The sequence below is a fragment of the Dryobates pubescens genome, chromosome 19 (assembly GCF_014839835.1).
Source record: "Dryobates pubescens isolate bDryPub1 chromosome 19, bDryPub1.pri, whole genome shotgun sequence".
NCBI lineage: Eukaryota > Metazoa > Chordata > Aves > Piciformes > Picidae > Dryobates > Dryobates pubescens.
Window position 1 is genome coordinate 416,350 of NC_071630.1, and position 24,621 is coordinate 440,970.

Sequence of the window (24,621 nt, forward strand, 5' to 3'; positions counted from 1 at the left end):
TCTAAGGTAACCATGAGCTAATTTTTTTTTTTTTTTTTTAACTATGGGGGTATTCTCTCTTTTCCCCCCTTTTTTTTTGTTTTGATTTTGTTTTGGTTCAGTTTTTGTTTGGCAAAATGTAAAGATGAAACTTTATCCCCTAGGATGTCTGCATTCAGAGGCACACTTAGTTAACAAGAGAGAAGACAAAGTTATCAAACAACCATAATATTCAGTCCTAATTCACATGATGCCATGGTACATTCTTCTGAATGATGTTTGTGATCCCAGCTGATCGATGTTCAGCTTCATGGGCAATGCTGTTTCCTCATGGTCTTGATTCTTCTGCCGTTGTTTATTGCGATGATCGCAGGTAGCAGGAAAGAAGGCTTGAGGCGACCTACTTGTCAATTTTTTTTCTCTCTTACTTTCCTAATTATTATTTGCATTTTGTTGTTGTAATTTTTAATCTGTATTTTGTTATTCTAATTACCTTTTTAATTTTAACCCTTTTTTTTTTAATCTTTTATTTTTGTTTGATCTTATATTCTTCAATTTTTGTAATCTATGTCTAAGAAGGAAATCTAAAGACGTTACGTTAGCTAAAGAATACCATTGAAGATTAATACCTATTTACTACAAACCTTAACATTATTACAATATTACATGGAGCTCCTTTGAAATGCTTAGGCACACATCTGAGAAGGTTCGAACCAAAAAGAAAATCTCACAAGGTGAACTCATCACCAAGTACTCACACCTCAGTACAATCACCGTGCATTAACTTCCCACAAGTACTAAATGCGTACCATTCACTATGCTCACCAGGAAAACCCAGCAAAACTCTAAATAACAAATCTTCACACCTTAGCACAATGGCTATGTATTAACCACCCACAAGTACCAAATGCGTACCGTTCACCATTCTTATTACAAAAACTTAGCAAAACTCTAAATAACAAATCTCTGAAAGACATTACAACCAGAAATGAGAAAACTAGCACTGTTGCTTTAAATCAGAGCAGAGTTGCGGCTGAAGCCACTGAGAAGGGGGTTCGCTGGTGCAAGCCTCTGCAGGGGAAAGGGTGGGGGCCGGGCAAGCGGCCGCCGCTGGGCTGCTGCTGCTGTCAGTGCTGCCGGTATCAGTGGTGCGTCAGTCGGTACTGCCTTGGTCGGAGCCGTCGGTATCCACGGGGGCCGGCAGGGCTGGCGGGCGGGGTGCGGTGGTAAGAACGCCGTCACTGCGAGCCCCCAAGCGCTCCGCTGTTACTCAGAGGGGCCGTAAAGCAAAGTCAGTCCTGTTTGAGTTCCTCGCTGCCGGTGTTGTGGTTCTCCGAGAGCTGCCTTTTCTCGGCTTTTTTCCCGCTGGGTGCAGACAGCAATGCTGGTGGCTAGCAAAACGCGATGTGGCCGCTGGAAGATGTATCGGAGGCGGCCCCGGTCGATCGGTCGATACTTTTGAAACATGTCGTCCGGCTGTAATTCAGATACAACTGGGGCTGCATCTCGATCTGACAAATTCGCTGTCACTGCAGCAGCCATTCGCTGTTCTAGTTTATATTTTTTAATACAGTTTATGCATTCTCTCCACGGCTTTTGTAACTTTGTAGCAGTTTCATCACCATCTATCACCAAGTCCCACAGGTTGTTTCCATCTTCTCTCCAACAAGTTTCATCAAAATAACTATCTCCGCTCGGGAAAGACCCTAAAGCGGATCCATGGGCCAAAAGCCCAGGAATTACTTTGGGCGATATCTGCGCCTTACGCTTTTCTAAAAAGCATTGAAATAAGGAGAGCGCTACCTCTTGTTCCATATCCACCGACGTCCGCGAACTTCACTGCCGCGATCCGTTACCCGTCGGTGTCCGCTGCTCCTTTCCTCAGGCCCGCCGATGTGGGCCCGCCCGAGTTTACCGCCTGCCCGCCAAGTCTAGCCCGCCGATCCTCTTCCTCGGGCCCGCCGATACTGGCCCGCCCAAGCTGCCGTCGGCCCGCTGATTCTGCCCGCCGACGCTTTCTGCAGGCCTGCTAATATCGGCCCACCAAGACTGGCCCGCCCGAGCCTTCCTCCATGGTCAGCTCGCCCGTAAATCCTGGGTGCGGTCTCCACTGTCGTCCCCGTCGACATGGCTCAGAGTACCCGCAGAATCGGGTCCCTGTTCGAAGGCGCCATTTGACGAGAACGGAGACAGGGACGACAGCACTCAATATGAGTGATAATAATCATCCAACTTTATTGTTCCACACTTCGTTACTTATAGTCTTATCTTCTACATAGTTAATTCTATTCTAATTTAACACATGCTATTGGTTACTATCTAAAAGGTTACATCATTGTTTTCACTACTCTGTGGAATTTCCTAATTGCTCTTTTTCCCAGATCTTCACCTACTCCTTATCTTGTTTGCCTTCCTTCTCAGGGTCAGCTTGACTCAAACATACCAAGCATCAGAACTTTTCCATAACTCCTACTCCATTGCTATAATAATAACAGAAAATCCTTCAAGGCCTGGCTTGCACAGGTGTTCCTGGGACTCATGTCTCCTCTTGCTCAAACCAAACCCCAACAGTGACCTTATCACTCTTACTCTCTACAACTACCTGAAGGGAGGTTGTAGACAGACGGATGTTGGTCTCTTCTCCCAGGCAAGCAGTACCAGAACAAGAGGACACAGTCTCAGGCTGCGCCAGGGGAGGTTCAGGCTGGATGTTAGAAAAAAGCTCTATACAGAAAGAGTGATTGCCCATTGGAATGGGCTGCCTGGGGAGGTGGTGGAGTCGCCATCACTGGAGGTTTTTAGGAGAAGACTTGACGGGGTGCTTGGTGCCGTGGGTTAGTTGTTTGGGCGGTGTTGGATTGGTTGATGAGTTGGACGCGATGATCTTGAAGGTCTCTTCCAACCTGGTTTATTCTATGTATTCTATGTATTCTATGTATTCTATGCCTGAACACATGGCACACAGGGATTAAGGCACAAATGCAATCCTCAGCACTGTCTTTTACAATCTGCTTTAGGGTTATGTTGCATCTTTATTTTCTCTAGGATGGTCAAAAATCATGAATTGTTTAATGGTAGCAAGATCTCTTTAATCTGTAAAGGTAGATCTGGCCAGGCTCTAGCTTCACAAACAGAAAACTTGCAGGCAAACAGCAAGATCGAAAAGAGCTTCATTGCTTTGCCCAATATAAAATGACAATAATAATGCATTTTTGCTCATCCTAATGGTACTGATCTTTTGATGCTTTGTTTTTGCTGAGGAAAGGTGCATAGAAAATGACAATTTGAGAACACAATATGCTTTAACCGTTCTTTTTTTATGTGACATACCTAAATTCCCCCTTTTTTTGGTTTGTTTTGGTTTGGGTTTTTTGTTTGTTTGTTTTTAACCTAAAATGAAAACATATGTTGTGCTATAATTAATTTTTACTTTCCCTTTAACTATGTAAAATTATGGCAAATTGGTGAGATAACACACAAATCCATAGGAACATTTTCTCTACTCACACAACAATCAAACAATCATAACAGTCAGTCCAAATTCAGATGGGGTTTTTTGGTATATTCTTCTGATTGATGCTTTTGATCTCAGATTATCATAACAGTTACTGTGATCGATGTTTGACTGCATGGGAAATGCTGTTCTTTCATATTCTTGATCCTTCTGCTGTTATTTACTGCACTGATTGCAGATGACATGGGGTAGTTATTTTTTGCTGGTATCACTAAAACCCTTAGCTATAAAATATACATCTTTTTTCTGTTTATTTTGCTTGGGTTTATTTTTTAATATATATTTTTGAATTAATATTTTTATGGTTTTTTTTTTACTTTGTGATTTTATTTTTATTTTTTATTTTAATTACTTTTTAAAAATTATATAATATATTTTAAATTTGTTGTGTTTTTAAATCTAATTTGTTTAATTTATTTTTTCATCTTTTTTGTTATTTTATTTCACTTTTTTCTAATCTATTTTAAATATTTTTATTTTATTTTAAATTTTGTATTTCATTTTTTAATCTTTTTTAAATTTAATTTTTTACTTTTTAATTTAATTTTTAAAAATATATTTAAACTATTTGTAATCAATAATTTTATTTGTATTATTTTTATTTTTATTTTTATATAATTTAATTTTTATTATTTTTAAAAATATTTTTAATTTAATTTTTTGTTTATTTTTAAAATTATTTTTCTTTTTTAAATTAATTTTTCATTTTAGTTTTCTTTATTTTAAATTGTTTTTATTTTTATTTTTAAATTTAATTTATTTTTTATTTCTTTTTCATTTTTTTATAATTTAATTTTATTATTCTAATTTTTTAATTTTATTCTCTTTTTATTATATTTTTTATTTCTAATTTTTTCTTTAATTTTTAATATTATTTTAAATTATTTTTATAAAATTATTTATTTTTTGTGTGTATGTGGTCTTGGGAGTTTTTTTATACCTTTTTCATGTATTTTTTAATTTCTTTTTCATTATATGTATTTTGAGCTATAACTTTAATTTTTTAAAAATTGTTTTTAATGTTTATTTTAATTTATTTTTTATTATTATTATTTTTATGTCTTTGTTAATTTATTTTTTCTTGGTTTTTAGTTATTTTTCTTTTTTGTATTATTTTTATTTTACAAATTTTTTTACTTTTTAAAAATGTTTTTGTATTTTTAGGTGTTTTTTTTTCTAGTCAATGTCTAAGAAGGAAATAGAAAGATGTTATATTAGCTAAGGAATCCTTTAAAAATGAATACCTGTTTACTGCAAACCTTAACTATATTACCTGGAGCATCTTTGAAATGCCGAGGCACACAACCAAGAGGGTTCGAACCAAAAGAAAATCTTACAATGTGAACTCATTACTAAGTCGGTATACCTTACTATAACTACTATGTACTGAGTACCTGTAAACACAAAATACTTACTATTCATTATGCTTTGTAGCAAAACTCTAAATAACAAATCTCTGAGAGACATTACAATCAGGAATGAAGAAATTAGCACTGTTGCTTTACATCAGAGCAGAGCTTTGGTAGACTAGAGTTGTACCAGAAAAGGGAGAGAGGTGTGGAGGGCTCGGGAGGGGTGCTGGCTAGCAAGGTATGCCCTAATTGCAACTGTTTCTGCACTAGGGCCTTAACCACTTGTGGCCTAGAAATGGCAAGCTCTGATGTGGTGTTATTAGAGTATTTGCCACCATACATGTCATATGGGGTTAAGAAATGATCACTTATAGCAGTTGTGTATCCTGACTTTAACCCACAGCTACCTATGGCTTGTTTAGCTTCTTTTAACATTTTCCAATCCAGAGATTGCCATATTCTTTGTTGACCTTCTAATACCACAGGAAATTCATGTACAGAAAAAATTTACAAATTCTCCATCTATTGCTGCATCTCTCACAATACCTTTCCACCAGCGCAGCAGAACAGTTCCCTGTCCTCCCACCACTCGATCTCTTACATTATCATCCCTTCGGAATTCGAGTGTATCCTCCATCGCAGTGATATCGTCTGCTGATAATGTCTGGGATCTAAGAGGCAGGGAGGGTTGCGCAGCTCAAGCCATGGGGGGGAGGGGCACTACTGGGGGGGGTACCACTGGGGTTGTGAGGGCCGCTGCCATGGCTGCTGCTGGGGCCACCACCATGGGGACAGCTGCCAAGGCCACTGGCATGGGGGGGGCCACTGTGATAGGGACCACCACCGTGGTTGGTGCTGCCAGGACCGCCGGGGCTGCTTGGGCTCGCGGGAGGGCTACAGCTGTAGAAATGCTGCAGCTGCGAGCCTCCAAGCGCTCCACTTTTTCTAAGAGGAGCCGTAGACCAAAGTCGCTGTTTTGATTTCCCAACATCGGTGTTTTTGTCTTCTGTATCCAGGCCATCGCTGTTGGTATTAGAGGAAGATATACACAAACTGGATTGAATATGCTGAACCACAGGCTTCGCTGCCCTTTTAGAATACATAGAATAAACCAGGTTGGAAGAGACCTTCAAGATCACCGCGTCCAACCCATCAACTAATCCAACCCACCTAAACAACTAACCCACGGCACCAAGCACCCCATCAAGTCTTCTCCTGAAAACCTCCAATGATGGTGACTCCACCACCTCCCCAGGCAGCCCATTCCAATGGGCAATCACTCTTTCTGTATAGAACTTTTTCCTAACATCTAGCCTGAACCTCCCCTGGCGCAGCCTGAGACTGTGTCCTCTTGTACTGGTACTGGCCGCCTGGGAGAAGAGACTAACATCTGTCTGTCTACAACCTCCCTTCAGGTAGTTGTAGAGAGTAATAAGGTCACCCCTGAGTCTCCTCTTCTCCAGGCTCCCAGCTCCCAGCTCCCAGCTCCCAGCTCCCTCAGCCTCTCCTCGTAGGGCTTATGTTCCAAACCCCTCACCAACTTTGTTGCTCTTCTCTGGACTCATTCCAGCAAGTCAACATCCTTCCTAAACTGAGGGGCCCAGAACTGGACACAGTACTCGAGGTGTGGCCTAACCAGTGATGAGGACAGGGGCAGAATGACCTCCCTGCTCCTGCTGGCCACACTGTTCCTGATGCAGGCCAGGATGCCATTGGCCCTCTTAGCTGCCTGGGCACACTGCAGGCTCATGTTCAGTCTACCGTCAACCAGCACCCCCAGGTCTCTCTCTGCCTGACTGCTCTCCAGACACTCTGACCCCAGCTTGTAGCTCTGCATGGGGTTGTTGTGGCCAATGTGCAGAACCCAGCACTTGGATGTGTTAAATCTCATGCCGTTGGATTCTGCCCATCTGTCCAGCCTGTCGAGGTCCCTCTGCAGAGCCTCTTTACCCTCCAGCAGATCAACTCCTGCGCCCAGCTTGGTGTCGTCAGCAAATTTACTGATGATGGACTCGATGCCCTCATCCAGATCATCAATAAAGATGTTAAAGAGCATGGGGCCCAGTACTGATCCCTGGGGCACACCACTAGTGACTGGCTGCCAGCTGGATGTGGCACCATTCACCACCACTCTCTGGGCTCGGCCCTCCAGCCAGTTCCCAACCCATTGCAGTGTGCTCCCATCCAAGCCATGGGCTGACAGCTTGGCCAGGAGTTTGCTATGGGGAACAGTGTCAAAGGCCTTGCTGAAGTCCTGGTAGACTACATCCACAGGCCTCCCCACATCCACCAGGCGGGTCACCTGATCATAGAAGGAGATCAGGTTGGTCGGGCAGGACCTGCCCTTCCTAAACCCATGCTGGCTGGGCCTGATCCCTTGGCCATCCTCTAAGTGTTGTGTGATTGCACTCAGGATGACCTGTTCCATAATCTTTCCTGGCACTGAGGTCAGGCTGACAGGCCTGTAATTCCCTGGCTCATCCAACCGGCTTTTATGACTTTTTCTCTGCTTGGAGCAAATGGCAGTGGTGGCATCTGCTGAATGCAGTGTGTTCGCCAAGATGGCAGGCATAGCATCTTCTTGCAGTGAGTGTTCATGTGTTCCGACCTCCATTTTGGTTTTGCACATCTTTTCTGTCCGATCAGGATTCGCTGCTGTCACTACTGAAGTAGCAGCAGCAGATTTTTTTCGTGGAAAAGAACAGTAAGAAGAGAGCCGTGATTCGTGTAGGAGGAGGAATAGCGGGCAATGGAAATTGTGACAAGGATGCTGACAGAGCAGCAGGGAGAGAGGAGGGAGGGCGGAGGGTGCAGAGCCTTCTGAATCTCCCTTTTTTGTCTCTGTTAGAACCAACACCGCAGCAGCTGAATTGAGAGTAGACTGCTCTGCTTTTATAGATTGCAGTGTATGTGACAATGTGCCACACAGTGCTATAGCAAAAAGATTGTTTTTGAGCCTTTAGGCACCTCATCCCACAGCTGGGCTCCAATTTTGTCCCATGCTTCAGAAGTGAAAGTTACAGTTGCTGTGGGGATGAAATCATGATTCCAGGCCCAGGCTAATAGCCCTTTTAAAATCCCAGAATCGTAAGCAATAGCTCTCATGGAGAGGATACTTTGGAGGGCATTTAGCACAGCCTCTTCTTTTTCACAGAGTGCTTCCCCTGTGCCTCTCCCCAGTCGCTCACCAGGCCCAGGTGAGATTCTCTTCCTTTTCTGAGCACGCACTGCTTATTTTGTCAGCACCAGGGCAGTGCTGGTTCGACCGGCTTTCTGTATCTCTCGGAGCATACCTCTCATGCTGAGTCAAGCAGCATCATAGTCTGAGGATCCCATCATAAGTTCGGGTGCCAGATGCCGGCAACGGAGACTGAAGTCAATACAGACAACCAATATGATCAAGTATTGTTCCTTTATTGTTCCAGTATTGTATGACTATAGTGTGAGCATAGTGAGTTGTTGCATTTTGAGCTGGGTGCCCCCCTGGTGTGTTCACTTCCTGTGTCCAGAAGTCCAGCCCAGAGGGATGGACACAGGAAATTGTGTGTATTTCCTACCATAATTCTTTGCACCACTATAAGATCCAGTGCGGAGTCTAGCACTGTCTCTTTTCTTCCTCCTCCACCAGCCGGTAACTGGGGGAGATGTCTGCTGGCGTTGGGCCTGGCTAGGCCCAAGGCCACGGGGGGATGGGCAGTCTCAGGCCTGGCCAGCTGAGACTAGCCCAGCAGAGGGAGGGGGAAGAAGGAGCCCTGAGGGTCTCGGGTGTACCCTCAGGTTGGAATGGGATGCCTCTGGGTTTGCTTTGGGATCTTTCTTTGTCACTGCGCTTTGGGTTTTCTGTAACATTCACTGCTTTCTATTTAAACTTTCATCACTTTTGCAATCCGTTTGTCCTGAGTGTTTTTATTCCTGCCCGTGGTGGGGAGAGGGGGCTGCCTCAACCCAGCACATGAGTATAGTACAGCAAAGTAAAGTGAAGAAGAAGTGAAGCAGTGAAGAAGTGCGTATTAAGGGAACCTCTACAGCCTATATAGACTCGGAGAGCACTGTTGGCATAGCTTCATTGGTTCCCCATGAGTGACCACACATCCTACTGTTATAGATTATTGGTCACACTGCTAATGCCACACGAGGTTGTTGATGCAGGTGTGCGTCCTGTTATTCCCAGATGACTCTGTGTTTATAGCTACCAGTGCCCTGCTTTAGTTACATGCTGCAGGCACAGCACTGTTTTGCTAAGCTGTTAGCTACCTCTGCACTTATGCTGAGCATGGCCTACCACCATGTCAGGCTCTAGGCCTATACAGCCAGATTGCTCACACTGCTTATTGCCACCATTGCCACATTCATGCAGTGGGAAATTCAGTTCTAAAGCTTGAAAATCTACACATTTCTGAAGACAATAGCTTGTAAACAATGGAAGAAGAGTGGTTTTGCTCCTACTGTCTGTTTCCAGTTCCCCTCCTCTTCTTCCTTCTCTCTCTCTTATCTCTCTCCCTTGCTTGCAGTCTTTTGCAGCTCTACAGAATCACAGAATCACAGAATCACCAAGGTTAGAAGAGACCTCAAAGAACAAGTCCAACCTGTCACCACAGACCTCATAACTAAACCATTGCACCAAGTGCCATGTCCAATCTGCTCTTGAGGACCTCCAGGGCTGGTGACTCCACCACCTCCCTGCCAGCCCAATCCAATGGCTAACAGCTCTCTCAGTGATGAACTTTCTCCTCACCTCCAGCCGAAACATCCCCTAACACAGCTTGAGACTGTGTCTCTTGTTCTGGTGCTGGATGCCTAGGAGAAGAGATTAACCCCCACCTGGCTACAACCTCTCTTCAGGTAGTTGTAGACAGAAATAAGATCTCGCCTGAGCTTCCTCTTCTCCAGGCTATGCAACCCCAGCTTCCTAAGCCTATCCTCATAGGGCTTGTGTTCCAAACCCCTCCCCAGCTTTGTTGCCCTTCTCTGGAGAACTTCCAGCATCTCAACATCTTTCCTAATCTGAGGGGCCCAGAACTGAACACAGTGCTCAAGGTGTGGCCTAACCAGTGATGAGGACAGGGGCAGAATGACTTCCCTGCTCCTGCTGGTCACACTGTTCCTGATACAGGCCAGGATGCCATTGGCCTTCTTGGCTGCCTGGGCACACTGCAGGCTCATGTTCAGTCTACCATCGACCAGTACCCCCAGGTCCCATTCTGCCTGGCTACTCTCCAGCCACTCTGACCCCAGCCTGTAGCACTGCATGGGGTTGTTGTGGCCAATGTGCTGAACCTGGCACTTGAATGTGTTAAATCTCATGCCCTTGGACTTTGACCATCTGTCCAGCCTGTTGAGGTCCCTTTGCAGAGCCTCTTTACCCTCCAGCAGATCAACTCCTGCCCCCAGCTTGGTGTCGTCCGCAAATTTACTGATGGAGGACTCAATGCCCTCCTCCAGATCATCAATAAAGATATTGAACAGGTTGGGGCCCAGCACTCATCCTTGGGGCACACCACTAGTGACTGGCTGCCAGATAGATGTGGCACCATTCACCACCACTCTCTGGGCTCGGCCCTCCTGCCAGTTCCTAACCCAGCTCAGAGTGCTGCTGTCCAAGCCAGGGGCTGACAGCTTGGCCAGGAGTTTGCTGTGGGGGACAGTGTCAAAGACCTTGCTGAAGTCCAGGTGGACTACATCCACAGGTACCATTAGCCAAACACCAAACTCAGCTGTGAGAGGCAATGCACCAAAATGGACTCTCCAGACTGTCCATTAGCTGAGGAAGGAGGTGGATGTGGAAAGTTTAATAAATTTGATTGGTGCCTAAAGATTGAGGACAATGGGGAAGCAGCAATAAATATAGCCACCAACAGCAGGAAAATAGCTCATGGACCAGTCCAAACCTGGCAAGGACTGGAATGGGACACATTGTCTTGGTTGCCTGGTGGGCCATGTGTCAAAAGAGTGTCATTCTTCTCTCTTTGTGCAACACCAGCTCTAATCTTTCCACCATGACTGATACCCTGGTTTGTATGGCTTATCCATCCTGCAGCCAGGCAGGTGCAGGTTGTAGCCATCTCAAGTGAGACAGAAAAGGCTACAAAAAAGAGCAGTATGATGTATCTGCAAATAAGACCAGCATCAGAAATGAGCCAAGAGGAAAGGATTTAGTTAATGGGGAATGAATTTTGTAAAGAGAAATATTAAAGCAAGAAGAGGAGGGATTGATGGGATCAAAAGGAGGGAGTATCCTTACAAAGGAAGAACTGGCTAAGAAGGAGTTGAAAGAGAAAGGGAGGACCCAGACAGTTCACCTTCTCTATGTGTATGCAAATCACAAAGGGGCCTCTGCTAAGTCCCTTCCCTTGAACCTTGCTGTAAATCAGTAGGGCTCTGTCCGAAGAGAGCAGACACTGAACACAGCCTGAACTGCTGAACTTTTAGGCCAGAGCACAGGCTTAAGAGACTGCTGAATATTAACTTCTCCACCCAGAGAAGTGAAGAACCTAATTGAAATGAGCATAGGATGTATGAAGCAGGGAGGGTTCGTGTGAAGGGGGACATGTAGCAGGGGGTTGGCAAAAGACTAAATCCTGAGTACCTGAGGCAGTGGGGAAAGGGAGAGGGAAATCTCCACCCAGAGGTGTAGGATGAAATGGGAGCTGTGCCTTCAGCAATGAGAGAGACCCCACAGGGAGTTGTCCTGTGGACTCTCCCTTTATTCAAATAAAGTTTTACCAGACTCCTCTGTCTCTGTTATGAACTTCTAGATGGGAAGAATTTTTCCTTGCATGTTGCACACCCAGGGAGCACAGCTGCAGTCTCTGGGTCAGAGCAGACAGGCCAGCACTGAATCAGAAATGGTCTGAAGAAAGACTCTGGTGGGGAAACAACATTCTCACAAGGGGAACAGCACCAGCAGCAGTCAAAAAGAGAGAAACCAGATTGTGAGTGACATCAGAACTGCTCTGCAGAAGAAGACAAAGAGTTTATTGCTTCTGAAAGCATCTGGAGGTAATTTTCCTTAGGGCATCCTTGAGCTCCTGGTTCCTGAGGCTGTAGATGAGAGGATTCACTGCTGGAGGCACCACTGAGTACTGAACTGACACCACCAGGTCCAGGGATGGGGAGGAGATAGAAGTTGGCTTCAGGTGGGCAAGAATTAAAGTGCTGACAAACAGGGAGACCACAGCCAGGTGAGGGAGGCAGGTGGCAAAGGCTTTGTGGTGTCCCTGCTGAGAGGGGATCCTCAGCACTGCCCTGAAGATCTGCACATAGGACACCACCATGAACACAAAACACACAAATAACAAACAAGCACTGACGACAATAAGCCAAAATTCCGTGAGGTAGGATGTGGAGCAGGAGAGCTTGAAGATCTGGGGGATTTCACAGAAGAACTGGTGCAGAACATTGTCCTGGCAGAGGGGCAGGGAAAATGTATTGGCTGTGTACAGCACAGCATTAAGAAAGCCACAGGCCCAGACAGCTGCTGCCAGGTGGACACAAACTCTGCTGCCCAGGAGGGTCTCATAGTGCAGGGGTCTGCAGATGGCAACATAGAGATCGTAGGACATGGTGGTGAGGAGAAAATACTCTGCTGACATGAAAAAGAGAAGGAAAAATAGCTGTGAAGCACATCCTGCATAGATGTCTCTGGTGTCCCTCAGGGAATTTGCCATGGATTTGGGGACTGTGGTGGAGATGGCACCCAGGTCAAGGGCGACGTTGAGGAGGAAGAAGTACATGGGGGTGTGGAGGTGGTGGTCCCAGGCTATGGTGGTGATGATGAGGCCATTGCCCAGCAGGGCAGCCACCATTCCTCTGGTGTCAGAACAGAAAGTGACCAACAGCCCAATCCCAGGGAACAAGTACATTCTTCTGATTTATGCTTTGGAGCTCAGATTATCATAACAGTTACTGTGATCGATGTTTGACTGCATGGGCAATGCTGTTCTTTCATGTTCTTAATTCTTCTGCCGTGGTTTATTGCGATGATTGCAGTTGACATGGGGTAGCTATTTCTTGTTGGTATCACTAAAACCCTTAGCTATGTTTTTTTTATGTATTTTGCAAACTTTTTTGGAATTTTATTATTTTTTATTTTGCTATATTTTAAAAATTTTTGTTTTATTTTTTAATTCTTTATTTTCTTAGTATTTTAAATTTTTTTTAAGTGCAATTTTTAAGCCTAATTTTTTTAATCCAATTTTTCATTCAATTAAACAAAATTGATTATTTTTTCTATTTTTATCTTATTTGTTTTTAAATTTAATTAATTTTTTATTCTGTGTATGTTTTTTATTTAATCGAATTTTTTTATTTCAATTTTTGAATTTTTAAAAATTTTAGTCAATTTAAATTTTTTTTATTTTTAAAATGTTGTATTAATTTATTTCTATTTTACTTTGCTATGTTTTGATTTTTAAAAAAATTTAACCTATTTAAAAAAATTATTATTTTATGTTTTATTATATTTTATTATTTAATTTTTTTTATCTAATTTTAATTTTAAATTCTTATCATTTTATTTTAGTTTTTTCTTTTAATTTTCTTTTTATTTATTTCTTTATTTTATTTTTTAATTTTATTTTTATTTTTTCTTATTTTTAATTTAATTTTCTTTTTTAATATTTTGAAATCTAATTTTTAATTTAATTTTTTATACCTTTTTAATTTCTTTATTTCTTTTTTCATTATATATATTTTTATATATGATTTTTACTATCTTTGTATTTTTAAATTTTTATCTAATTTTAAAAATTTTAATCTAATTTGATTTTTAAAATTTAATTAATTTTTTAAAATGTTTTTTAAGTTATTTTTTATTTTCATTACTTATCTATTTATTTTATCTATTTTTAAAAAATTTTATTAGTTAATCTCTTTTTTGTTGTTTAAAATCTATTTTTTAATATATTTTTCCTTTTAATTTTTTTTTAAATTTTAGTTTTATTTTTTAGTTTGGTTTTTGTTAGCATTACCAAATGCCAGAACAGGCAACATTTTTACCATCATATTGTGAGTCAAATCTGGTCTAGTATTGAATGCCATATGAAAGAACAGAACAGAATAGAACAGAATAGAACAAACCAGGTTGGAAGAGACCTTCAAGATCATCATGTCCAACCTATCATCCAACACCACCTAATCAACTAAACCATGGAACCAAGCATCCTGTCAAGCCTCGCCCTGAACACCCCCAGCGACGGTGACCCCACCACCTCCTCAGGCAGCCCATTCCCGTGGGCAGTCACTCTCTCTGTGTAAAACTTCCTCCTAACCTCCAGCCTAAACCTCCCCTGACGCAACCTGAGACTGTGTCCTCTTGTTCTGGTACTGGTTGCCTGGGAGAAGAGACCAACCTCTGCCTGACTACAACCTCCCTTCAGGTAGTTGTAGAGAGCAATAAGGTCACCTCTGAGTCTCCTCCTCTCCAGGCTAAGCAACCCCAGCTCCCTCAGTCTCTCCTCATAGGGCTTATGCTAAGCTATCGACAAAGGAACCAAATGGCCCTGTTGGACCCTGATGAGTAGTGATCAGTGCAGGATCAGATTGATCATCCTGGATGCTAGACCACGCTTTGATCGCTGAATCCTGACTTAATTGTAAAGCCTCATCAGCAAGTTGCATTTGCTGATGTGATCTAGCAAAGGGTCCTGCTCCAATGAGTTGGTTAGCAGTGACATCATGTAAAAGGGTCTCCTGACTGCCGAGGCGTGGCTTCCACAGCATTGCAAGCAATTCGCCATCTATCAAGAAATTGGAAGGTCTGATGTGGTGTTATTTTCAACCCTCTGCTTTCTAACATGGGTTGAAGCTCAGAGAGTGTTACCTTAGGATCTAACTTTTTTCCTGCAATTAGAATATCATCCATATAATGATAGATGCGGAAGTCGCAGTGAGTCTGTCTAAATGGGGACAAAGCCCAAGCCACATACATTTGGCACAGGGTGGGAGAATTCTGCGTGCCTTGAGGCAAGGTTACCCACTGATATCATTGGGTGGGGTCTACCTTATTAATTGATGGCCCAGTAATCTGAATCATCCGGATGTCTTTCACGATACCTCTCCACTGACGCAACACCGGATCGATTCCCTGTCCTCCCACCTCCCAATCCCTTACACTATCCTCCCTTTGGAATTTGATTTTACTCCCTGTTGCAGTGATATCGTCTGCTGATAATGTCCAGGATTTAAGAGGCAGGGAGGGTAGCGGAGCTGGAGCTGCTAGGTCTACTGGGGCTGTTGGGGCCACTGCCGTGGCCACCGCCAGGGCTGCCGCTATGGGGATGGCTGCTGGGACCTCTGGGGCCGCTGCCATGGGGATGGCCGCCAGGGCCACCAGGTTGGGGACCTCCGATTCATGTAGAAGGAGGAATAGTGGGTAATAAATTGTGACGAGAATGCTGACTGAGCAGCAGACAATGGGGGGGGGGGGGGGGGAGGTGGTTAAGAGCGAGTTGGAAGAGAAAGGGAGGAACCAGACAGTTCACCTTCTCTATGTGTATGTAAATCACAAAGAGGCCTCTGCTAAGTCTCTTCCCTTGAAGCTTGCTGTAAATCAGAAGGGGTCTGTCCAAAGATAGCAGACACTGAACACAGCCTGAACTGCTGAACTTTTAGGCCAGAGCACAACAGCAGTAGCCAAAAGAGAGAAACCAGACTGTGAGTGACATCAGATCTGCTCTGCAGGAGAAGACAAAGAGTTTATTGCTGCTGAAACCAGCCAGGGATCAGTTGGCTCAGGGCAGCCTTCAGCTCGTGGTTCCTCAGGCTGTAGATGAGAGGGTTCACTGCTGGAGGCACCACTGAGTACAGAACTGCAAGCACCAGATCGAAGGATGGGGAGGAGATAGAAGAGGGCTTCACGTAGGCAGGGATTACAGTGCTGACAAACAGAGAGACCATAGCCAGGTGAGGGAGGCAGGTGGCAAAGGCTTTGTGGCGTCCCTGCTGAGAGGGGATCCTCAGCACTGCCCAGAAGATCTGCACATAGGACACCACAATGAACACAAAACACACAAAGACTAAACAGACACTGGCCACAAGAAGCCAAAGTTCCTTGAGGTAGGATGTGGAGCAGGAGAGCTTGAGGATCTGGGGGATTTCACAGAAGAACTGATCCAGAACATTGCCCTGGCAGAGGGTCAGGGAAAATGTATTGGCTGCGTGCAGCAGAGCATAGAGAAAGCCACAGGTCCAGACAGCTGCTGTCAGGTAGACACAAACTCTGCTGCCCAGGAGGGTCTCATAGTGCAGGGGTCTGCAGATGGCAATGTAGCGATCGTAGGACATGGTGGTGAGGAGAAAATACTCTGTAGCAATTAGGAATACGTAAAAGAAGACCTGGAGAACACATCCTGTGTAAGAGATGTCCCTGGTGTCCCTCAGGGAATTGGCCATGGATTTGGGGACTGTGGTGGAGATGGCACCCAGGTCAAGTAGGGCGAGGTTGAGGAGGAAGAAGTACATAGGGGTGTGGAGGTGGTGGTCCCAGGCTATGGTGGTGATGATGAGGCCATTGCCCAGCAGGGCAGCCAGGTAGATGGCCAGGAAGAGCCAGAAGTGCAGCAGCTTCAGCTGCCTTGTGCCTGGGAATGGCAGGAGGAGGAAGTGGGTGATGGAGCTGCTGTTGGACATTTGTGCCCTTTGTGCACAGTGCAGTAGCCAAAAGGCAAAGGCAGTCACAAGTCAATGGAGCACAACCAAAGCCATTTCTCAGCCCCTGATACAGAGACTGAAGTTCTCTTTTTGAGGACACCTCCCTCCATCTCTGTTGCTGGACTCTTTTGTGCTGACTGAGCATGCAGGGAAGAGCAGAGACTCTTCCTGCTTCCTGCTGCTGTGTCAGTCCTGCTCTGCAGCAGGGGAATGGTGGAGGCAGCAGCAAGCTCTGGTGTCCACTTTCAGATGAAAGAGTCCCAAAGCAGAAAGGCTTCTCAGCATCTCCCAGTGCTAAGGAGAGAGGGTAGAAAAAGGCAGTTCCTGAATGTTTTAGGCTTTTGTACTCCAGCTGCCCACATCTCACCCCCAGAGTGGTCATGGCTGTCACAAGTTCTCACACACAGCATTTCTGCTGCCCTCAGGGGAAACAGAGTGAGCAGAAGCCTGCAAGGCAAGAGGCTGCCTGTGGCTCAGAGCAGAGTGAGGGGAGCTGCTCTGGCCCTGCTGCCACTTCCCCACTTCTCTGGGCTTGTGCCCTGCTGAGCTGGAGGTGATCACACTCCTATGTCCCCCTGAAAAGCCACCAGACCCTGCTGAGATCAGAGGCATCCCCCACAGACCACTCAGTGTCTCAGCCTCTCTCAAGGTCTCAGCACCACACTTGCAGCCCAGCACACTCAGGGCTCATTGCAACACCCAATGACATTTCCTCTCCTGTGGCAGCTCTGCTTCTGCTGCAGCTCTGGCTGCAGAGGAGGTGCACCTTGGAGCCCATGACCCTGAGGGCAGAGGCTTTTCTGGGGAGGAAAGGAGGACAAGAACCTTGCTCATAGGAAGGGTCTGGCCTGGAGGGGATCAGATGGAGATGTCTGAATGTTCCCTCCCACAATATTGCTGGGTGCAGTTTCTTCTCCTTCCCTGATCAGATCCCTGTTGCCTGGAGGTTCTCATCCTGGCAGAAGTGTGCTGGGTGATGGATTTGCCCTGCTCACAGAGCTCAGCACAGCCCCTCTGCACTCACCTACAGAAACCTGCCTGTTTGCAGGGCACTGGATGGAGGCATCCTGATGAGTCCAGCCAAGGTGCTGCTGGTGCTGTCCACAGGCAGAGGCTGAAGGCTCTTTAGGAGTCTCCCCGCAGACCTCCAGACCATACCAAGATACACCTCCCCAGTTTCAAGGACTTGTTCCAACTTGAATGGTCCTTTGCTACCTCTCTTTTCCTCTCCACTTTTCCTTGTCCTCAGAATAGGAAACTGCAAACACAGCCTCAGGAACTCTTCTCTCTTTAGATCTTGTCCTTCAAACATCTCTTTGGAAGATTCCTGATGCTGAGCTGCAGCTGTGAGCAGCCCTGGTCCACACAGCAGTCTCTCCAGAGCAGAAGGACCCTGCCCCACCCTGCCCTGCTCTGTACTGCCAGAGGTGGCTCCTGCCACCCACAGCTTCTCCCGACAGCCTGCATGAGCTGTGGCTATGTCAGCTTTAGGAGATGCCTCCCAGAACTGCACCTGCAATGCCCTGCACCCACAGCCTCACCATGTCAGTGACTGCAGTGACTTCTCCATTGAGCCCTCAGTCACCCTCCCAATCCTTGCCACCTCGAAGCTCTCTCTGCCTTCCTCATCTTCCTGAGATCCTCTGGCAGTGTGCTTAGCCTTGCTGTGCTGTGCAGAGGAGCTGCTCCTGGCCAGAGCTGTCTTCTGCAGTGCTGCCTGATTGCCAGCAGCACCTTCCAGCCCAGAAGCCTGGCCCAACACAGCAGCACAGGACCAGTTCAAGGCATTTCAGTTCAGCAGTATTTAATGAGCCCCATGGAGTAGTTGGGGCTGATTACATCATCCTCAGGTACTGCTAGGAGACTCTGCCAAGGTACTGCCAAGAAGCCTCTCAACAAGTCCAAGGCAGAAGAAAACTCCAAAGTCCCTTGAAGCACTGATTGGCCTCACTGAGGCTTGTTACTGACAAAGGCTCCCCAGGGACTCATTAGAGCAGCTTGTTAGAGGCCAGGATTGCAGGGAGACAAAGGCAAAGTGCAGGGCAGAAAATCTTGCCTTTGGTCTAGGAAGCAGAAAGGCCAAGCCCTGACCACTGCCCTTGGAATAGAAGAGCCTCAAAGCCTCAAAGCCAAGTTTCTCCTCACAGGCCTTGGTGGCAGAGGCAACTGCCAAAGGCAAGGGAACAAAGGCCTTGGTCCTGTTGGGCTTCTCAGCCTTGCCAGATCCCTTGGCCATCCCCACTGCTGCCTCTCCTACACTGTCCCATGCCTGCATTTTTTTGCTTTCAGGCTGCTGACACCAATCTTGCTTCCCCAGCCAGCTCTCCCCCTGCCAATTCCATCCCTTCCCTGAGTTGTCTCAGCTCTCCCTGCCAGTTCCTGACACCTCTGGATGGCCTCATGCATAACAGCTGTGCCCTTTGAGGGTCTTTTTTTTGGCTTCATCTCCACTCTGAACCTTCCAAGCTGCACTTTGTGGATGTTTTGGTCTCTCCCCACTCCCCAGAAGAGCTCCATCCTCCCTGCAACCACCCTTCAGCCATGTGCACACTGCTATGGCAGTGCCCTGTGCAGGCCGAAGCAGCCCAGCTGCCTCAGCCGCTCCACAGAGATGTCAAACCCCATCCTGGCAGATCTCCTCTGTGGTCTACCCAGTTACTCCCTTCTCCATCGACTGCAGAGCTCCACACCCAGACACCAAGCATCCAGGTGTGGCCACAGCAGTGCTGAGTCTGGGGGAGGACAACTCCTGTGTCTGGGTGGCCACACTCCTCCTGCCACAGCTCAGCTGCAGTTGGCCTTCTTCACTCTGTGCAGGGTTTGCTCCATGCCAGGGCATTGGGAATGTTTCCTCCCAGACCTTGTGGTGCCTTTCTCACTTGGCATGTGTGGTGGTTTGGACCTGGCTAGGGGCTTAATGCCCACCAAATCCACTCTATCACTCCCCTTCTTAGATGGACAGGGGAAAGGGGAAAGATAAGAAAAGGCAGTGTAAGATAGAAGCAATTTAACACTAAAGATAGGCACAAGCAATAGACCACACAGGGGGAAGCAGAGAGAGAAGTGAATCTCTACTGCCCAGCAGCACAGGGGGGTCGGTCTCAGGCTGCATTTCTCTGTGCAGAGTGGTTCCTCTTCAGGACAAACTCCATGGACCAAACTCCCTCCCACTTTGCTCTTATAGCTGAGCTGACCACACATGTCATGGAGTACTCCTTTGACCACTTTGGGTCAGCTGGCCTGGCTGTGTCCCCTTCCAAGATCTTTTCCCCCTTCAGCATACTCTTGAGGCAGGGAAATGTTGGAAAAGCACAGCCTAAGTGCTCAGCTGAGCAACAGCCAAAACTCCACTGTGTTACCAACACCCAGCCACATCCCTGCAAAGCACAGCACTAGCAGGATGCTCAGAGGAGAATTAACTCCAGCTCAGCCCAAACCCAGAATTTCCTCTGCAGGTCCTTTGACCTTGCTTTTCCTTATGGCAAATTCAGCCTTCAGAAGTATCTGAATAATTTTTTCTCCTTTCTCCAACACTTCTTCTGCCTTGTGGCCCGACACAATGATGCCGTGGATGTACTGGAGATGTTCAGGGGCATCAGCCTTCCCAGTGCATTCTGAATTAGTCCATGACAAATGGTGGAGCTCTGCTTCCAACCTTGGGGCAGTCGATTCCAGGTGTACTGCACACCCCTCCAGGTGACAGCAAATTGTGGCCTGCACTCTTCTGACAATGGAATTGAGAAGGCAGCATTGGCAATGTTGATTGTAGAGAACCTCTTGGCTGCCTTTGACTCCAGCTCATCCTGGAGCTCCAGCATGTCTGCCATAGCAGCACTCAGTGGTGGTGTCACCTCATTCAGGCCTCAATAGTCCACTGTTAATCTCCACCCTCTGTCAGGTTTCTGTACTGCCCTGCTGGGACTATTGAAAGGCAAATGTGTCTTGCTGGTCACTCCCTGGATCTCCAGCTGGTGAATCAGTTCAGGAATGGGATCCAGGGAGTCTTGATTTGTGTGATATTACTCCCAGTGTGCAGTCCTGGTAGCAGCTGGCAGCTGTTGTTCTTCAACCTGCAGTAGTCCCACAAGGAAGGGATTCTCTGCAAGGCCAGGCAGGGCAGACAGCTCTCTGATCTTCTCTGTATTCACCACACTATTCCTAATACAGGCCAGGATGCCATTGGCCCTCTTGGCCACCTGGGCACACTGCTGGCTCATGTTTAGGCGGGTGTCAATCAGTACCCCCAGGTCCCTCTCTGTTTGGGAGCTCCCCAACCACTCTGACCCCAGCCTGTAGCTCTGCATGGGGTTGCCGTGGCCAAAGTGCAGCACCCGGCACTTGGACTTGTTAAATGCCATCCCATCTGTCCAGTTGGTAGAGGTCCCTCTGCAGAGCCTTTCTACCCTCTAACTGACCAACATCTCTTCCTAACTTGGTGTCATCTGCAAACTTGCTGATGACTGACTCAATGCCCTCATCCATATCATCAGTGAAGATGTTAAAGAGGATGGGGCCCAGCACTGATCCCTGGGGGACGCCACTGGTACCTGGCCGCCAGCTGGCTGTGGCACCATTCACCACCAGATGTTTGGTGAGGAGCAGCTGAGGCAGCTGCATTTGTTGAGTCTGGAGATAAAGAGACTCAGGCAAGAGCTGGCTCTCTCCAGCTACACAAATGATTACAGGCTGTGGTGGAACTCAACAGCAATGAGACTGCCTTGGGCCTGGTACTATTAGCCAAACACCAAACTCAGGTGTGAGAGGCAATGCACCAAAATGGACTCTCCAGACTGTCCATTAGCTGAGGAAGGAGGTGGATGTGGAAAGTTTAATACATCTGACTGGTGCCTAAAGATTGAGGACAACAGGGAGGCAGCAATAAATATAGCCACCAACAGCAGGAAAATAGCTCATGGACCAGTCCAAACCTGGCAAGGACTGGAATGGGACACATTGTCTTGGTTGCCTGGTGGGCCACGAGTCAAACGAGTGTCATTCTTCTCCCTTTGTGCAATAGCACCTCTAATCTTTCTACTATGTCTGATACCCTGGTTTGTATGGCTTATCCATCCTGCAGTCAGTCAGGTGCAGGTTGTAGCCATCTCAAGTGAAACAGAAAAGGCTACAAAAAAGAGCAGTATGATGTATCTGCAAATAAGACCAACATCAGAAATGAGCCAAGAGGAAAGGACTAAGTTAATGATGAATTAATTTTGTGAAGACAACTATTAAAGAAAGAAGAGGAGGGATTGATGCGATCAAAAGGAGGGAGTGTCCTTACAAAGGAAGAATTGGCTAAGAGGGAGTTGAAAGAGAAAGGGAGGACCCAGACAGTTCACCTTCTCTGTGTGTACGTAAATCACAAAGGGGCCTCTGCTAAGTCCCTTCCCTTGAACCTTGCTGTAAATCAGTAGGGCTCTGTCCAAAGAGAGCAGACACTGAACACAGCCTGAACTGCTGAACTTTTAGGCCAGAGCACAGGCTTAACAGACTGCTGAATATTAACTTCTCCACCCAGAGAAGTGGAGAACCTAATTTAAATGAAGATAGGATGTATGAAGCAGGGAGGGTTCGTGTGAAGGGGGACATGGAGCAGGGGTTTGGGGAAAGACTAAATCCTGAGTCCCTGAGGCAGTGGCGAAAGGGAGAGGGAAATCTGCACCCAGAAATGTAGGATGAAATGGGAGCTGTGCCTTCAGCAATGAGAGAGACCCCACAGGGAGTTGTCCTGTGGACTCTCCCTTTATTCAAATAAAGTTTCACAAGGCTCCTCTGTCTCTGTTATGAACGTCTAGATCAAAAGAATTCTTCCTTACATGTTGCACACCCAGGGAGCACAGCTGCTCCTGTCTGCAGCCTCTGGGTCACAGCAGACAGGACAGCACTGAACCAGAAATGGTCTGAAGACTCTGGTGGGGAAGCAACATTCTCACAAGGGGAACAGCACCAGCAGCAGCCAAAAAGAGAGAAACTAGACTGTGAGTGACATCAGAACTGCTCTGCAGAAGAGTTTATTGCCTCTGAAAGCATCCAGGGATCAGTTGGCTCAGAGCAGCCTTGAGCTCCTGGTTCCTCAGGCTGTAGATGAGAGGATTCACTGCTGGAGGCACCACTGAGTACAGAACTGCCACCAACAGGTCCAGGGACGGGGAGGAGATGGAAGAGGGCTTCACGTAGGCAAAGAAGCCAGTGCTGAGAAACAGGGAGACCACAGCCAGGTGAGGGAGGCAGGTGGCAAAGGCTTTGTGGCGTCCCTGCTGAGAGGGGATCCTCAGCACTGCCCTGAAGATCTGCTCATAGGACACCACAATGAACATGAAACAGACAAAGAATAAAGAAGCCCCAACCACAAGAAGCCAAAGTTCTCTGAGGTAGCATGTGGAGCAGGAGAGCTTGAGGATCTGGGGGACTTCACAGAAGAACTGATCCAGAACATTGTCCTGGCAGAGGGGCAGGGAAAATCTATTGGCTGTGTTCAGCAAAGCATGGAGACCCCCACAGCCCCAGGCAGCTGCTGCCAGGTAGACACAAACTCTGCTGCCCAGGAGGGTCTCATAGTGCAGGGGTCTGCAGATGGCAACGTAGCGATCATAGGACATGGTGGTGAGGAGAAAATACTCTGTAGCAATTAGGAATATGAAAAAGAAGAGCTGGAGAACACATCCTGCATAGGAGATGTCCCTGGAGTCCCACAGGGAATTGTCCATGGATTTGGGGACTGTGGTGGATATGCAGCCAATGTCAGTGAGGGCAAGGTTGAGGAGGAAGAAGTACATGGGGGTGTGGAGGTGGTGATCCCAGGCTATGGTGGTGATGATGAGGCCATTGCCCAGCAGGGCAGCCAGGTAGATGGCCAGGAAGAGGCAGAAGTGCAGCAGCTGCAGCTGCCTTGTGCTTGAAAATGGCAGGAGGAGGAAGTGGGTGATGGAGCTGCTGTTGGCCATCTGCTGCCTCTGGCCATGCAGACCTGTCCAAGGAGGGAAAGGCAGTGACAAGTTAGGGCACATTTCTCTCAGGCTCATTGTAACTCCTGTCCCTGAGCTGCATGAGGAATGGATCAGCTCAGTGCCATCACTACCAACCCATGGCAGAGTTCATCACAGCTTCAAATGCAGCAGGGACCCAGAATTGCCATGAAGATTCCTCTGGTGTCAGAACAGAAAGTGACCAACAGCCCAAACCCAGAGAACAAGAGTCCCATTGTGATGGGTTGAAATTTCCCCCCATCATTATCTTTGCCAGAGCAGCTCAGTTAGAAGCAAATGAAGCTGTATTGACAAGCAAGAGCTACAGTCTGCAATGGAATGCAATGAACAGGTACAAAACATCCAGGAGTGGCAATATTAGACAGGTATTAACAATTACCAAATGACATGAAACCCCTCTCTGTTCCTCTGCCCCTAACCCCTAGCTCCCTGATCCAAGAGAGAAAGGAGAAGAGGAGAGAGAAAAACAGCAGTGGGTTAGAATTAGCCAAGGGTAGCCAAAGCAGGTGATCTCCCCTGAGCGAAGCAAAACAGCTGAGATCAGAAGAGAAGAGAGAGAATTGTTATGGTACAGCTCCTCTGATTCCAGATATTTATCCAATGAATTTGTTTAGAATATTCTTTTCTTTTCCTTTTCACACCCAAGAGTGATCTATTTATTTTGTTTCTACTTTGCTGCTCAAAATCTGTACATAAATTTTAAAGGCATAGCCTAAAACCAGCACGCCAATGGAGAGGTGGAGAAACAGGGAGCAGGCATGCAGTGCTGCAAAGAGAGTGAAGGAAAGAGAGTAAGGCAGAGAAGCTGGGGATGAAGCCTTCTCCTTTCCCGCCTCTGCTCACTGCTGCTCACAGGATGGAAGTGAAGGGATTTGGTCCTCCTTCTGTGTGCACACTCCAGAAGCCTTCAGCTGAGCATCATCAGCTGAGATGGAGATGCCTCCAGGAGCTACAGCTGCAGTGTCCTGCACCCACAGCCTCACTGTGTTAGTGACTGCAGTGACTTCTCCTCTAGTGAGCTCTCAGCATCCTCCCAGTCCTGGACACCTTGAAGCTCTCTGTGCTGTGCAGAGGAGCTGCTCCTGGCCAGAGCTGTCTCCTGCAGCGCTGCAGGTAGATCTGGCCAGGCTCTAGCTTCACA

The 24,621-nt window shown here is 46.7% G+C and overlaps 1 protein-coding gene across 1 annotated transcript; it reads right to left on the reverse strand.

Moving 5' to 3' along the window:
* Positions 1-2,055: 2,055 nt before the first annotated feature.
* LOC128898178 (olfactory receptor 14J1-like) lies at positions 2,056-23,270 on the reverse strand. The gene is made up of 2 exons (XM_054170270.1): positions 22,548-23,270; positions 2,056-2,136 (listed from the first exon to the last, which is right to left on the reverse strand). The coding sequence occupies exons 1-2, from the start codon at positions 23,268-23,270 to the stop codon at positions 2,056-2,058; spliced, it is 804 nt and encodes a 267-aa protein (XP_054026245.1).
* Positions 23,271-24,621: the final 1,351 nt, after the last annotated feature.